Below are 13437 nucleotides of genomic sequence, written 5' to 3'. Positions count from 1 at the left end.
CCCTGTGTGCTTGGGTGCCCACATTCCCAGCCAGTCCCTGGGATTCCCCCCAACTCCTCTAGGGGCTCCAAGAGCCAGGACCACCCTCAGAAGCCGGCACCAGCTGGGGGCCAAGGCCAGTGCCTAACAGAGAAAGGTCAGGAATGCAAGGCCTGGCCCCTGTGCACGACACCTGCCTCGCACGGGGTGAAGCCCAGGTGGACACCGCTCAGCGCACAGGGCCAGCTGCCCACCCTCTCATCCCACTGGGCATGTGCCCCTTGGCACACGGGTGGCATCTTCCTGGCCAGAGTCTGATCTCACCCACCCACCTTGGGTCCTCCATCACTTTCCAGTTGCCCACCCCAGTGGGTCCAGAGGAAGAGAACAAGGTGTCGGCAGGTATGCAGTGGACCTAGCCACAGATCCCCATGTTAGTCATCCACCCATCCATCCATCCATCATCCGTCCACTGGATGGATCCATCCATCCATCCAAATAGTGCAGAGGGCCCAGCAGGGACCACCTGCCCTCCATGAGCACACACAGAGAGGGCCCCTGGGCAGATGTGCCCCCTCTCTGTGCAACATTTAGTTTGTAAAAGGAGGGGCTTGGACTGGGCAGCATCCATTGGCCACTTCTGACCTGGGGCCTAGGCTCTCAGGCTGGAGCAGCCACCCGGAAGAAGTAGCACCCCACAGCATCAGGGGAAATCAAGTCCCCACCCCCTGGGGAAGTGCCCTGCTCAGGAGTCATGCAAGGCAGCTGTCTAAGGCATGGGGCCCAGCTCTCTGCTCCATTTCCGGAGCCCTGGCCTTGGAAATGGCACAAGTTAGGCCCCTCCACACCTGCTGCTGGGAGCCAGGTGGGATGACTTTGTCTGTGAGGTGCAGCCTTTCCGACACTCCCCTCATCCCCACCTGACTGGGGGTCTGAGATGAGGAGCAGTGGGCACCCATGCCACTCCTGAGGACATTCGGCCCCCACCCCAATGCCATCCGCCTGCCTTTGTCCACCCTCACCAGGAGCACATGTGTCTGTGACCTCCAGGGCCTGGGCAACAGGGGAGCAGGCAAGTGTGTGACCTCTGGGGCCAGGGGAGCGGGCGTGTCTGTGACCTCTGGGGCCAAGGGAGGGCCAGCCTCCAGGCACTCCAGCAGTCCCAGGCTCCCAGGTCACAGGACACACCACCTAGGACCCTCCAAGCCAGAGCCCAGAGGCTCCCCATCTGGCCACATTGTGTAGGAATGAACCCCCCTGCTTTCCAGGTGTCACAGCAGGTGCTTAACCACATGATGGCCAGCATTTCCCAGGCCTCCCAGGATGGCCCTCCTAGTCCCTAGAGACGTCATCGCACCCACGGGGACAGAGAGACACAGTGAAGACCACTCACCCCACCACTCAGGCTCTGTACCCTGCTGGCTGCCTGAGCCAGACACACCGTCCCACAGCCCACCAGGAAGACTGGGATGTGACAGACTGGGGCCCAAGTTCAGGTCCTCCAACCTGAAGGCCCAGGCACTCGGGGCTCTTCCTGACGGCTCTGTGTCTGTGAATCCAATAAGTACATCCTGGGGCTGGTGAGTTGGGGTGGGGCGTCCCCACCATGAGCCACAGAAAGAGCCAGAAGCCCCGACACCTTCCCTCTCCCGTGGGAACCCAGACGCTCAGCCAACATGGTATGTGCTCCTGGAGGCAGGAGGGCCGGGGGGCTGTGAGCAGAGCAGCCAGCACAGTCTGCAACCCTGCTGCATCCACACCTGCCCCCTCTGCAGCTCAGCCAGGCAACAAGCAGGCCGCCCGGCTCAGCCTGAGCCAAGTCTCTCAGAGGCAAGACGGGGCAGGAGGGTGGGCCCTTGGAAACCCTACTAGCAGAGTGGGACACGAGGGCAGACCAGCTCTGGCTGGGGTAGGGAGCTAGTTGGGTTGGAGTTTATTTTTTTAATTATTATTATTATTTACTTTACAATATTGTATTGGTTTTGCCATACATCAACATGCATCCACCACGGGTGTACATGTGTTCCCCATCCTGAACCTCCCTCCCCGGGTTGGAGTTTAGCTGAGAAAGTGTGAGCACCCACGGAGCTACATGCACCTGGGCACCCAGTCCTGGAGCTCTCATGGTGTCTAGAGGGTGACGACCATGCACACAGTTCCCCCACCCTGGGGTCAGGCAGGGTGAGCCCTGAATGCCCAGCCACCCTCCCAGCTGGGGTGCAGGAGGAAGGCCCTGGTACGGGCTGGAGGCCTGCACTGGGCACCGGCAGCCTCATCGGTGCCACCTCTTCCACAGGCACCTCCACCCGCCCGTGGTCCCTCAGCTCCCGGGGGGCACCCAGAGAGGCCCAGCCACAGGGAGAGCAGCTCAATCACCCTGCGAGGTGGAGGTCAGTCCTGAATCCAGCCCAGAGCTGGCCTGCCCTCGTGTCCAGCCTGCCTGCCCTCAGCCTGGAGGACGGCCCAAGGGAGGGGCTGATCCAGAGGTGTGGGAGCAGGCACTAAGGCTGTAAGGTGAGGTCGTCCTCACCGTCCTCGGGGGGTGAGCATGCCCCACGGGAGGGACCAGGAAGAAGGGGCCACGCGGGAGTGCCGGGGGGAGCAGACAGCTGGGACTGGGAGCTGGGGTTCTGATGCTGAACCTCCCCTACGGCCCCTCAACAAACGCAGTAACCAGTGACACCCAGAGGGAGCCCCGAGGGAGGCCTGAGCTCCCAGACCTGCTGTCCTGACCTCCAGGCAGGCAGACCCAAAGTCCAGGCACTGGAGCCAGTCCCCAGGAATGGCAGAAAGGCCCAGGGGATTCGAGAGTCCCATGGGACACAGGCGGGCCCCTGAGGCCCTGCCAGCACTGACAATGCCATCTGCCCCACCCTCCTCCCTGGACGCAGCTGGAGCGCAAACGTCCAGGGGCCGTGTGGCCGCACCCTTTGTGTGGGATGGCCGCCGTCGGGGACGTGCTGGCCGGAGAGGAGCTCAGCTTTTCCCGGTGAACAGTCCGGTGGTCCTGACCGAGTGTGCTGCCAACACGCCCTCCCTTTCCCTGAGCAGGAAGGGCACTGCCAGCCCTTTGGACAGGAGCCCACGGATGACAAAGGCACAGCCAGGACATTGGCAAGCCCAGTTCATGCTGTCTGAGAGCATTCCGAAATGACGTGTGGGACCGAACTGTCCGGGTCTCCTCACCTCCAGGTTCACATACTGTGGTCTGCACACGCCATCATGCACTGTGGTTTCCTGGGGAGGGGGGAGGGTCCCCAGTCAGGGTTGGGGCGATCACAGCTGTGCATGGGCGTGTGGGCCACCTGTCCCACATCCTGCTCCAGGAACGGCTGGTGCCCACTTCTGGCCTCGTGGTCCTGTGGGACCTCAACAGCAGCAGGACAGGCAGCAGCCTGGGGCTCGGTGGGGGTGAGACCTCCTCGGTGCGGAGACCCCTGATTCCAGGGCGGGCTAGCCTCCGCGGATGGCTAACCTCGCCCTGACCCTGAATGGTGGGTGACGCCTCCCTCCGCCGCTCCTGGTTCCCAGCACAGCAGATGTTGGCTGGGAGATCGACCTGGACAGCAGCTCCTCCGCACCAGCCGCGGCTGGAGACCAGTCTAGCAGGCTGTCAGCGCCCTTGGCCGCCACCTCCTCCTCCTGCGGTTACTGCCCGTAATCAGCTGGCCAGGCTCCGTGCGATGCTGCCCAGGCCTCAGTCCGACCAGGGCTCAGAGGCCAGGCCCTGCTCTGGAATGCGGGGGGCTGCCAGAACCCGAGCCAGATTCCAGGATGCCAGCTCCTGCGCTCACAGACCCCTCATTAATTATCCTGCCAGGACACGGAGGCAGGCACGGCCCCAGGAATCCTGGAAGTGGGCAGTCGGGGTCTTTCCTGGACTTTGCACCACAGGACTCAATGGACATGAATTTGAGCAAACTCAGGGAGACAGTGAAGGACAGGGGAGCCTGGTGTGCTGCAGTCCATGGGGTCACAAAGAGTCAGACACAAATTAGCAACTGAACGACAACAACTACAACCCTGGCGGCCAGCGCTCGGCAGGCGGGCACCGCAGGAAGAGTGGACACAGGGATGAGACGTCCGTCCAGGAGCCCAGCAAGCATCGGGAGCTCTCGGCTCTCCAGGGCCCGCTGCCTCAGAGGCCCCTGCACGAAATCTCGGCACCGTCGGACTGGGGGACAGGAGTGTGGTCACCCGAGCCGAGGGGTCCAACTGCTGGGGGAGGCAGCACCAGCCCCAAAACAGGCTCCTGAGCACCGGATGGCCCCAGACAGGAATTCTCCAGGAATTGAGACTAACAGCTCTGCTCTGCAGCTGCTACATTTTATTGACTTATTTAAAGTGCCAGGGCTCCAGGGTGAGCAGTGAGTGCCAACCACAGAAGCTCCCACTGTGGGGGGAGGAGAAGGCTTCTGGGGTAATGAGAAGGGGGCCTGACACAGTAGGGGGCATGGACCATGGTCCTGGATACCCCAGGGGGTCCTCGGAAGGCGCCCCTTCAGCCAGAGCAGGATGGTGTGTCCACACGGGGCTGGAAGGTGGGCTCAGGCTTCATGCGTGAGTTCCCTTCCACACACGATTCTCGGAGAGCAGTGACCCATGGCCTGCCTGTGAGAGCCTCTCCCTAGTGCCCAGGCCAAGAACCCCCAAGCAAAGGGACCCCCATACACCACACTCCCCTCCTGGGGCCCCTCCAGCCCCCTCCACTGCCCCTGTGCCCCACCACAGATGCACGCTGCCCCTGATGCCCAGCCTTCAGCCCCTCCTGGCATGGATGTCCCCACCCAGCCCAGCACACAGGGCCATGAGGCCTCAGCGGGGGAGGTGGGGGCAGGCCCTGGTCTAATCGAGCTCCTGCTCCTCAGCTGGGCTCCTCTGCTCCCCTCCCTTGCAGAGAAAGCCTGAGCCAGTGTGGGTGCAGGAGGACCAGCAAGCGGCGTCTGAGCAGAGAGGGGTCTCTGGGCCCCCACCCCTGCCCACACGGCATGGCCAAGCCATTCCTGTGTCCAGAATAGAAAGTGCCAAGCCACCCACCGCAGCCAGCCAGTGGCTAGAAAATTGGGCACCGCAGCCCCTTGGCAAGTGGGCAGCTGCCTGGCTTTACCAGCCCAGCAGACTACCAGAAAAGGTCAGCCAGAAGCCCAGGCACGGCCCCTCAGCCCCAACACACCCAGGGCTCCTGCACCCCAATTCTTGTCAGTCCCAAGGCAGCAGCAGTCAGGGGACCCACAATGGGCACGCAGGCTGCATAGATGCCCCACAAACTCCCCAGGCTCCCTCACCCCAGCAGGACCTCCACCCGCAACCCACCCTGCCCTGCTGGGACTGAGAAACTGTCTGCCCACCCTGAGCATATCACTGACCCTGGCAACTCAGGAACTGCCAGGGCTCAGTGGTCTCATCTGTAAAATGGGACAAGCCCCCAGCCCACCAGGGAACGCCCAGGAAGGCCCCTGCAGCCCAGAAGGCATTTCACTGGGAGGGTCTGGGACAGTTCCCAGGGGCACGGACAAGCTCTGTGGCCGAGGCCAGGGAAAGCCAGAGGGCAGGTTCCCACGGTCCTTTCAGGAGCCCACCCAGGAGGATGGGCGGGGCTCCAGCCTGGGGCAGCCCTGGGCAAGCAAGGCTGGGAGGCCTTGTCTTTCTCTGCAGACCCAGCCTCCATCCTGCCCAGATGGTAGGTCCTGCGTGGGCAGGGGCAGTTGTGCCATCCACTTACCAAACACCCAGGGGGAAGGCATGGGGCGGGTAGGGGGCGAGCTCACAGGCCCCCGGGGCCCCAGAAGGCCTGCCTCTTGGTGGATCCTGCTGTAATTACATCATTAGAAGACCACCGCGTCTCAGAGGCCAGCCCTGGGAGAGGCCCACAGCCCCACTGTGTGCAGAGCAGGCCTGGAGAACAGTCATCGGAAAGACAGAGGCGCCTTTGTGGGTGGTTGGGGGTGGGCAAGGGACGAACCTGGTAATTAAAGGATTCGCGGAGCGAACACGAAGCCCCTTCCCAGAGTCAGATGCTTTGAAAGGAGTTAGGAGTCTGCCTGTGGGGGTCCCCGGACTGTCCTGGAGCAGGCGGTATGTAGACCCGCTGCCCTGCAGAGACACGGACCCCCGAGTACAGGGCAGCAACCACACCTGTCCCAGCTGATGGTCAGGCCAGCAGGGCCAGAGGGCACGGCCACAGCCACCCACCCCTCCATTCATCCCAATGGCCACCAGCAGACGCCCAGCGCCAGCTCCCGCAGGGAGTGGAAAAATCTCCCTGGAGATTTCGGGAACTGTCCTCAAAGGAGGGGTTCAGTGTAGCTAAATCGGGCGTGTGTGAGAGCCAAAGGCCACAGTGCCCACCACGGTGGGGGCAAGGGGAGGGCAGAGCAGGGCAAGGGGCCTGGGGGAGGTGGCAGCTCTGCACACCCGTCAGGCAGAGGAGAGCCAGGTCCCAGGCCTGGTCCCGGCCAGTGGCCAAGAGCAGCCCTTGGCGGTGTCTGGACCTCGAGCCAGGGGTCAGTCTCCCACCCTCGGATACAGTGGGCACCACTGAAGGCAGCCCGGGGGCGGCTTCCTCTCCATTCATCAATTATCCCAGTTTAGAAACAAAGTCATCCTTGAGCCAAGGCCAGGAGCTCAAGACCCGTGGGCCTGCCTCTCACCCTCATGCCCTCAGGGGGAGCCGCCTGCTCCCAAGGCCTCCTGGCAGAGACCAGGGCCTCCCCCTCAAGAACCCAAAGCCACTTAGGGCCACTCCTAGGACCCCACCCGCCCACTCCCTGCTCCTGTGGGGATCGGGCTCCTTCCTTCAAAGAAGGAGGCCTGGGCCTGAGGCTCCAGGCAGGACCACGGACACCTCTCCCTGCAGAGAGTGGGTGGGGGGAGGGGCAGGCCAGCCTAGGTCCCCAGGGCTGCCCCTCCCCAGGTTCCAGGTTATTCCAGACAGCTCAGAGGGGAACCCTAAGTCTCTGATTCCAGGCTGAACCTTCTCCGCCGTCTGTCCCCACCAGTTCCTCCAGGCCAAACCGACTACCTCCTTCCACTCTGCTCCTCTGCCCCTGCCTTGCTCCCACCTGGAAAGGCCACCAGGTCCACCTGCACCTCCAAGCCTAACCCACAGGCCCCCCTCCTTCAGGAAGCCCTCCAGACCACTCATCCTGCTGCACGTTAGCACTGGTGCCCTGAGAGCTCCGTGGACCCAGGAGCAAGTCCTAGAGCTGCCTGTGAGACAGACCCAATCTGACCATTTGACAGGTGAGGAAACGGAGGCCCAGAGGGACCAGGACCTAAGCTTCTTGAACTAAGAAGTACCTAGAGGTTACCCAGGTCTTGGACCTCAGAGTCCGCTCTCCTTCTCTGAGGTCAGTAGAGACCAGGTCACAAGAAATGACCAGCGGCTATTTATGATACTGCTGCTGCTGCTAAGTTGCTTCAGTCGTGTCCGACTCTGTGCGACCCCATAGACCTAACCAGGCTCCCCCGTCCCTGGGATTCTGCAGGCAAGAACACTGGAGTGGGTTGCCATTTCCTTCTCCAATGCATGAAAGTGAAAAATGAAAGTGAAGTCGCTCAGTCGTGTCCGACTCTTAGCAACCCCATGGACTGCAGCCCACCAGGCTCCTCCATCCATGGGATTTTCCAGGCAAGAGTACTGAAGTGGGGTGCCATTGCCTTCTCCATTTATGATACTGCTGCTGCTGCTAAGTCGATTCAGTTGTGTCTGACTCTGCTCGACCTCATAGACGGAAGCCCACCAGGCTCCCCTGTCCCTGGGATTCTCCAGGCAAGAACACTGGAGTGGGTTGCCATTTCCTTCTCCAATGCATGAAAGTGAAAGGGAAGTCGATCAGTCATGTCCGACTCTTAGCGACCCCATGGACTGCAGCCTACCAGGCTCCTCCATCCATGGGATTCTCTAGGCAAGAGTACTGGAGTGGGGTGCCATTGCCTTCTCCGATTTATGATACTAGATAAAGATAAATTAAGACAAACCTAGACAGTGCATTAAAAAGCAGAGACATCACTTTGCAGACAAAGCTCCGTCTAGTCAAAGCTATGGTTTCTCCTGTAGTCATGTACAGATGTGAGACCTGGACCATAAAGAAGGTCAAGAGCAGAAGAATTGATGCATTCAAATCTGAAGACTCTTTAGAGTCCCTTGGACAACAAGGAGATGAAGCCAGTCCATCCTAAAGGAAATCAGTCCTGAATATTCATTGGAAGGACTGATGCTGAAGCTGAAACTCCAATATTTTAGCCACCTGATTCGAAGAGCTGACTCGTTGGAAAAGACCCTGATGCTGGGAAAGATTGAAGGCAGGAGGAGAAGGGGATGAAAGAGGACGAGATGGTTGGATGCCATCGCTGACTTAATGAACATGAATTTGAGCAAGCTCTAGGAGATAGTGAAGGACAGAGGAATCTGGCCTGCTACAGTCCAGGGGGTCGCAAAGAGTCGGACACAACTTAGTGACCGAGCAACGTTCCAAAGTGTGGTCTGTTTGCCTGTTTTTCCTGAAAGAGTCAAGGCCAGTTGGCTATGACAAGATCGTCCCCAGCAGATCTGGGGGATGGGTGGGAGAGGCCTTTGCCTTCACTCACTCCAAGCCGCACCCAGCTGTACTCTGGGTGCAGAGGGAGGACAAAGCTGTATTTTCAGAGGGTGGAAACTGTTCCTAGTCTGGCTGATGGAACAGATGCTATAATAGGATCATTGGAGCCCACTTAGGGTTGGGGTACCTGAAGATGCCGGTCCTCAGGGCAAGGAAGCCAGTGGTCCCGGGGGGTGTCCTGACCTCAGGCTATCCCAAAAGAGAGGCCACATGGGCACCACTCGCCCACAGAGGCTCAGGCATCCGATGTGCAGGGACCCCAGGACAAGGGACCATCACCATCCTATCCCCACCCCCATCATCCCTTAGGTCCCTCAATGGCCAGACCTCTGGGGAGAAAAGGTCACCACCACCCTGCCAGGGCACTCTGCCCCTCCCCTGCACTGATGCCTGGGACCTGCACAAACACCCCCCTGTTCCATCGCCACCAAACAGAGAGGGGAGCTGGAGGCTGGCGCGTTACCCTGAGGCCCACAGGCACATCAGGATGATGAAATGCCCAGCCTGGACAGACAGCCGCCCTTGGCCAGACTGCACCAGGGGCCTGTGCTGCCCCAGCCTCCACCCCCAGCTCCAGGCCCCGCCAGCACAGGCTCCCTTTGTGCTCCTGAGGCTCCTGCAGAAAGTCTTCCAGGGAAGGGAGGGGGCGGCAGGCAGAGGTGAGCAGGCAGGCCCAAGGTGAGGGGAGGGGTACCAGGCGGGGGAAGGGCTCTTCCTCTCCCCCTCCTCCCCACCATCAGCAGAGTTCCTTTCTCCCTCCCCTACTCTTTTGTTCAAATGAAAGTATTTGGGAAACCAGAAAAAAATGTGGCTTTTATTTTTGAAACTGGAATCAATTATATTTGGGGGGGCGGTGAGTAACATGCCCAACAGTGCCAGGTCTCAGGTCTGCCGGCTCCAAACCCAGCATGGATGGACCGGAAGGGGACGGAGCGGCCCTGCAGGGGCACAGGCCTCACAGCAGGTCTGCACACACCCAGCCCTGCACACCAACCCTGCTCAAAAGCCCTGCACACCAGTCCTGCACACCCAGCCCAGTCCTGCACACCCAGCTCTGCCCACCCAGCCCTGCACACCAGCTCTGCCCACCCAGCCCTGCACTCCAGCCCTGTACACCCAGCCCAGTCCTACACACCCAGCTCTGCACACCCACCCTGCACCAGGTCTGCACACCAGCCCTGTATACCCAACCCAGTTTTGCACACACAGCTCTGCGCACCAACCCTGCACACCAGCTCTGTACAGCCAACCCAGTCCTGCACACCAGCTCTGCCCACCCAGCCCTGCACACTCAGCCCTGTACACCAAACCCTGAACACCAGGTCTGCACACCAGACCTCATCCCTGCTCTGCACACCAGACATTTCTTCCAGGAGATGGTATCCTAAGAGGAGGCCTAGGGGCCACCCTACAGCTTTGTTACTACAACTGGCCATTCTCCCAGGAAGGCCCCCGACCCTGGAGGGCCACGGGCTGTCACAGGCCAGCCCCCTCACCTCTCCCCATGCAGACGCTCCAGCCTGGGAGGTGAGCAGGGAGGGGACCTGGGGATCCGGCCCTCTCCTCCCAATCAGATGTCAACAAGACTCTGCCCCCACCAAGGGCCAGCACCGTGACCAGAGATGGCATGGCTGGAAGGTTCAAGGTGCTCACTGGGCTGGACCAGGCCCCAGCCCCAGCTCTGCTGAGCGGCCAGCAGCAGCCAGACCTCCCTAACACCAGATTCCTCTTCCACGAAGCAGACGAGGCTAGGGCTCAAGGGAGTGACGCAGGCAGAGTGTGGGAAGGGAAAGGAAGGTGCCCCCACCCCGAGAGGCCACCCGTAAGTGACCACAGGAGCAGGGCTGCTCTGGAGGCAAAGCCAAGCCTGGAGCCCAGACTCCAAGAGACCAGGGAGTGTGTGAGCCTGTGATCACGGGCCCCTCCCCACCAGGAGCACTGAGTGTGGGTCTCCGAGTCCAGGAGCTGGTACTGCCCTAGGGGGCCCCCGGCTGGCTGCAGAGCACCTGCTGGATGACGAGCCCCACACCCACCTCACCCCTGCAAGCCATGCACCCTCTGGTACCCAGGAGGCCGAGTGTCAGGTCTCACAGGAAGGCGGTGCTGCTCAGGACAAAAGGAGCACCTGTCAGTGATGTTTAGGGCTGGGCGTCGGAAAGAGCGTCAGGGCAGGAGTGGTGGGAGGACTAGTGGCCCCAGAAAGCATGGCGGAAGGGGAGGGGCCTAGAGAAAGCCTGGCCCGAGGGCAGGGGGCAGGGGTCCTGGCTGCTTCCTGAGGACGAGGCCAAGGACAGGCCACACTGCACAGTTACCTCCTCACCGCCCTCCCTGGGCAGCAGGGACCGTGGGCTGCTGACTGTCAAGGCACAGCCCAGTCCCAGGGACCACCCCACAGCAGCTCGAGGCCAGATGTCCCTCTCGCCCTGAGCACACAACCCAGCATCTTCACACCCACCCGCGGCTATCAGAAAGACCCTGAGAAGAGGTGACGCATGGCAGCTAGGCCCCTGCACCCCAGCCTGGACCCCAGCCTGCACTGGTGTGGGGTGGAGTCACCTCTGTCCAGCCCACAGAGGTGCTTAGGCTCTAAATCCACATGGAGGCCTGACTGAGACCTGGAGCCCTGATGGTCCAGGGTACGCAGCTGGGACCCCAGCGCCTGGAAGGGAGACAGTGGTCCTCACACCATGGCCGGACAGCAGCAGTCCAGCACCCAGAGCCCAGGAAGCAGGACCTTCCGCCTCACAGAGGGCATTCAATGAGCAGTCAGAGCCTGCCGACTCTTTCCAATGATGCCAGCACCCTGGGCACCAGTGCCAGGCTCAGAACCAACCAGCACCTCCCCAGGACCCCTGCTTTCAGCCCCGCTTTGGGGGCACACGCATGTGAATGCACAGGGAACAGCAAGAGCACGGGGGTCCCCCTACAAAGGGGGGCCCCAGTCCCCCACGATTTCCTGGTTTCCCTCCGGTTGCCTGCTGGCATCCAGAGCCTTAAAGCACGCACAGGATGTACGCCCCAGCGTCTATGGGGAAGAGGCCCCCAGCTGCTCAGCAGAAGCAAGTTCAAAGCAGCGGAAATCATCTCAAGTGTTTCGACGGCGGCCGCAGCTCCGTGCCCTGTTCCAGCAGGACCCGCGAGCTACACGGTCGGGTAAGTAACTCAAACAAAGCAGAAGACCACCAGGGAGATTCACGCCAAGAAATTAGGAGGAGGTCTGCAGGTTCTTTGGACGACTTTTCATGTACTTATCTGTATTTCTTTATAAAGTTTCTATTGCCCTTGCCCCTCGCCCCAGCACCTGCTTTTAAGCTCATCCACACCCACAATGTCCCCACAGGACACTGCCGGGGGATGGATCGTCAGCAGGTCAGGATCCAGTCTGCAGGCGTGAGGGTAGGGCCCCATGTCCCCCAACTTCTGACACGAAGGACACGAGAGCCCCTGGCAGGTAAGGGTACAGCTCAGGGGCCCCTGGGACGAGCCGCTTCCCAGCTGACCCAGGGACCTGGTTCATGCCTGTTTGTCTCCATGCCCACTGTCCCCATCCACAGAGGGGGTTATTGGATGTGGTGGACTCTGACGATGGTGCAGAGGCATCCATGAGAAAGGGGGTTGCAGCATTGCCCCTCCTCCCAACACCCTCAGGGGACTGCAGGGAGTGGGGTCAGGGCACCGGAGACCCCCACCCCCAACCATCAGAGACTCCCCGGCATGGAGTACCTGGAGGGCGCACCACTCACCATGCTGACAGCGAGGACCCTGGAAGCCAGAGGGACAGCGGCACGGCTGGGCTGAGCCGGACACGCAGTGGCCGCCGTTAAAGCAGAGGCCGGAGCTGCACACGGCTGTGGAGGGAGGGAGAAGGCGTGTGAGGAGGGGCAGGGGCGTGGAGGCTCCCCCAGGCCACTGCCAGGACACAAGGTCCCTAAGTCTCCCCACAAGGTGAGGCCTCAGGCCTGGACAGGACCCAGACTCTGGACAGACAGGACAGATCCCCACACTCCCACTCCAGCCCTGGAACCATGTGGGGGCCCTGGGGAAGGGTCCCACAGCCAGGCAGGTCACTGGCCCCGCTCTGCTGTCCTGGGTCACACACCGCTCCCCCTCCACCAGGGCTTGAGCCATCCCCACCAGGTCTGGGTTCAGTGAAGCCCCTCTGGGTGAAGCAAAAATAACCCCACTCACTTCAGTGGGACATGGAGTTCCAGGGCACTTTCTGGGGGAGGCCAAGGGGGAGGGGGTCGTGGGAGGAGGGTGGGTAGTGAGGGGCTCAGAGAGAGCAGCCCACAGTTGAAGGAGGCTGAGAGATTGGCTGAGGCCCCCTCCCTGCAAAATCTCATTGGTGGAAATGCCCAGACTGGTCCCACCCCGGAGGAGGGGCAATGCTGGCCCAGGCCTTGGGAGAGCAAGAAGAGAGGGTCCAGACAAAAGGTCAGGGCTGAGAGCAGCCGGCCTCCCCTGCCTTCTCCAGAGGAGACTCCCTGCTCCCAGACCCTCTCCCCACACCCAAGCCCCAGCTGGACCCAACCGGTCACCCTGGGGGCAGCTGTGTTTACACCTAAACCCACTGCCTGGGGGTAGCCTAGGGTTACTGAGCCGCCCCCTCCAGTGCCAGGCCACTGCATGGAGGAGGCAGCGGCTGGCCCAAGAGGCAGGGGCCCTGGATGGAAGGCCAGGTCCAGTCCCAGCCCCATCACAGAAAGGACCCCACCCCATGCTGGACCGGGTGCTTCCAGGGGCTTCAGCATGAGTTTTCTTGTCTCTGCAGCCACCCCCGGCCCACATCCACACAGGAGAGGGCAAGGCCAGGGCAGGTGGGCTCTGCTCCCATCCCCACAACCCCAACAGCCAGGCC

At 61.4% G+C, this 13437-nt stretch overlaps 1 protein-coding gene across 2 annotated transcripts in view; it reads right to left on the bottom strand.

Annotated features, from left to right (window-relative positions):
- MEGF6 (multiple EGF like domains 6) overlaps positions 1 to 13437 on the bottom strand; it is a 100704-nt gene that overhangs the window by 67978 nt on the left and 19289 nt on the right. For both annotated transcript variants that reach the window (XM_027565115.1, XM_027565117.1), the window contains exon 4: positions 12323 to 12427. In XM_027565115.1, the coding sequence (XP_027420916.1) occupies positions 12323 to 12427 (105 nt within the window). The remainder of the gene's footprint in view (positions 1 to 12322; positions 12428 to 13437) is intronic.

This window comes from Bos indicus x Bos taurus, chromosome 16 (assembly GCF_003369695.1).
Source record: "Bos indicus x Bos taurus breed Angus x Brahman F1 hybrid chromosome 16, Bos_hybrid_MaternalHap_v2.0, whole genome shotgun sequence".
NCBI classification, from domain to species: Eukaryota; Metazoa; Chordata; class Mammalia; order Artiodactyla; family Bovidae; genus Bos; species Bos indicus x Bos taurus.
This window is presented reverse-complemented; position numbering and strand designations above follow the sequence as displayed.